Source organism: Gossypium hirsutum, chromosome D04 (assembly GCF_007990345.1).
Source record: "Gossypium hirsutum isolate 1008001.06 chromosome D04, Gossypium_hirsutum_v2.1, whole genome shotgun sequence".
NCBI classification, from domain to species: domain Eukaryota; kingdom Viridiplantae; phylum Streptophyta; class Magnoliopsida; order Malvales; family Malvaceae; genus Gossypium; species Gossypium hirsutum.
Window position 1 is genome coordinate 53,967,681 of NC_053440.1, and position 2,301 is coordinate 53,969,981.

At 32.2% G+C, this 2,301-nt stretch overlaps 1 protein-coding gene across 1 annotated transcript; it reads right to left on the bottom strand.

The window, feature by feature from the left end:
* Nucleotides 1–986: 986 nt before the first annotated feature.
* LOC107898787 (protein PELPK1) lies at nt 987–2,019 on the bottom strand. Its single transcript, XM_016824329.2, has one exon. It carries the CDS (start codon nt 1,949–1,951, stop codon nt 1,184–1,186), a length of 768 nt encoding a protein of 255 aa, XP_016679818.1. The 5' UTR covers nt 1,952–2,019; the 3' UTR covers nt 987–1,183.
* Nucleotides 2,020–2,301: the final 282 nt, after the last annotated feature.

Below are 2,301 nucleotides of genomic sequence, written 5' to 3' on the forward strand. Positions count from 1 at the left end.
TTTATGTTAAGAGTTAATTTGTGTATGTCATTTTGCTTTTATATGTGTTTAAATATTTTTTTTATTTCAAGTGAAATATTAATTTATGTTAAGAGTTTATTGAAGTGTAATTTAGAAGTCAGACTTATTTAGATAAAAATTAAAAGCTAAAAAAATTTTTCTTTCTTTATATATATTGTTCATATTTATTTTACAATTCATATTTGTTTTATGTTCTATATGTTTGGAGGAGTTAAAAATGATAAATTCACGCTTTCCAAACAATCATAGCAATTGAATTCCCAAAAAGCTGCACTTGGGTGGGTAGGGGAATGTTGGATATTTATGAAGTTGACATCAAGGGCTTTTATCTCTTAATATTATCATAGTATATTAACAAATTGGACCCCCTACAACCCTAACATTCGTTTAACAAATTTGCTTTTTTCTATCTACCAAATGATGGAACTTAGAAGACAATTAAACTATTAAAGTTTGTTTACTCACAATGGACATAAGAAATGAATTAGTATTCCAAAATTAAATTATTTAAAATAATCATTTTAATGTCTTATTTAATTTTGGAAAGATTTTTTTTGTTTAATGTATCATAATTTAAAATTAAATTAAATTAATTATTAAACGCAAGTAAAAAAATAATTTTAATGTATTTTTTTGTATAAATAACAATTTTTTATATTATACGATAAAAAGCACCCTAAACGTTTTTTTGAAAGCCACGTGGAAATTATATGACTAATACATTATATATGATAAACATTGATTTAACGATTGCATCATTCGTCCGTTAATGATTTAATAATTCGATGACTTAAATCATAAAAAATGTCAGCTACCGGATGTTGCAATAAAAGATGATGCTTGTAATAAGACAAGGAACATCAATTCAATTCCCAATAGATGAAATGGGATGGGTAGGGGAATGCTAGATATTTTCTTTAATGGATTCTTCGCATTTAAAAAAAATGCATACCAAATCCTAAATAAATAAATAAGGCAAACTTTGTATAGAACTATAAATTTATTTTGAAAGTTTACATGTATAATATATAGATGATAACAATAAAATCACACAAAGCAACTTTTATAAATAATATGGTCTACAAGTGATTCATGAAATGAATTTAAATATGCTAATCAACACATGATTCAAGATTTTGGCATGGTAGGCAACTCAGGCAACTTAGGGCAGTTCTTGTTTAGGTGTTTCCGGCTTTGGTAGGTTGGGTAATTTAGGTATTTCTGGTTTGGGTAACTCAGGAACTTTGGGCAATTCTGGTTTCGGCACTTCAGGAATTTTAGGCAATTCTGGTTTTGTTAATTCGGGAATTTTCGGTAATTCAGGAGCTTTTGGCAATTCTGGCTTAGGCACCTCAGGAACTTTTGGCAACTCGGGAGCCTTGGGCAACTCTGGCTTGGGCACCTCGGGAACTTTAGGCAACTCTGGCTTTGGTAACCCGGGAACTTTTGGTGCTTCAGATTTTGACAATTTAGGAGCTTTGGGCATCTCAGGAACTTTAGGTAATTCTGGAACTTTGACTTCTTCAGGTTTTTTCAACTCGGGAACCTTAGGAAATTCAGGCTTTGGCAACTCTGGCACTTTTGGAAACTCAGGAACCTTAGGTAGTTCAGGTTTTGGCAATTCTGGCACTTTCGGAAACTCGGGAACCTTAGGCAATTCAGGTTTTGGCAACTCCGGAACTTTAGGCAATTCGGGCTTTGGCAACTCAGGCATTTTAGGTATTTCGGGTTTTGGGATTTCCGGTAATTCAGGCTTTGGAAGTTCAACCTTTGGGAAGGACGGTATCTTAGGCAACTCCGGTTTAGGAATCTCCGGCACAGATGTCTCCAAAAGACGCCAAGCACCAACCAAGACTGTGTTGCTGCTCATCAATGACAAAGTGACGAATAAAAAAGGTAGCACAAAGAAAGGCAAACGATGGGAAGCCATGATTAAGAAAAATCAGAGGGGAGATGACAACAAGTGCTTCAAAATGAATACTTGAAGTGTGCTTGTTTATGCAATTGAAAGAGATGATGAGCCTTTTATAGGTATTGGGAAGTAGAGATTATGTGGGTGTTTGGTGAGAAATTCTACATTTTGTTAGTTCAACTTCTCACCTATTCATTTCTAAAGATTATATCAAATATATTATGACACATACATTTGACTCCCATCCTATATAATTAGTTGTAAAGTAAATTTATTAAGTTGTCATCACTTTAATCAATGGCTTTCATTTGAATAAGCAATTAATATACTCATGTTATCATATAATTCATGTTTATTTTCTTCAAATA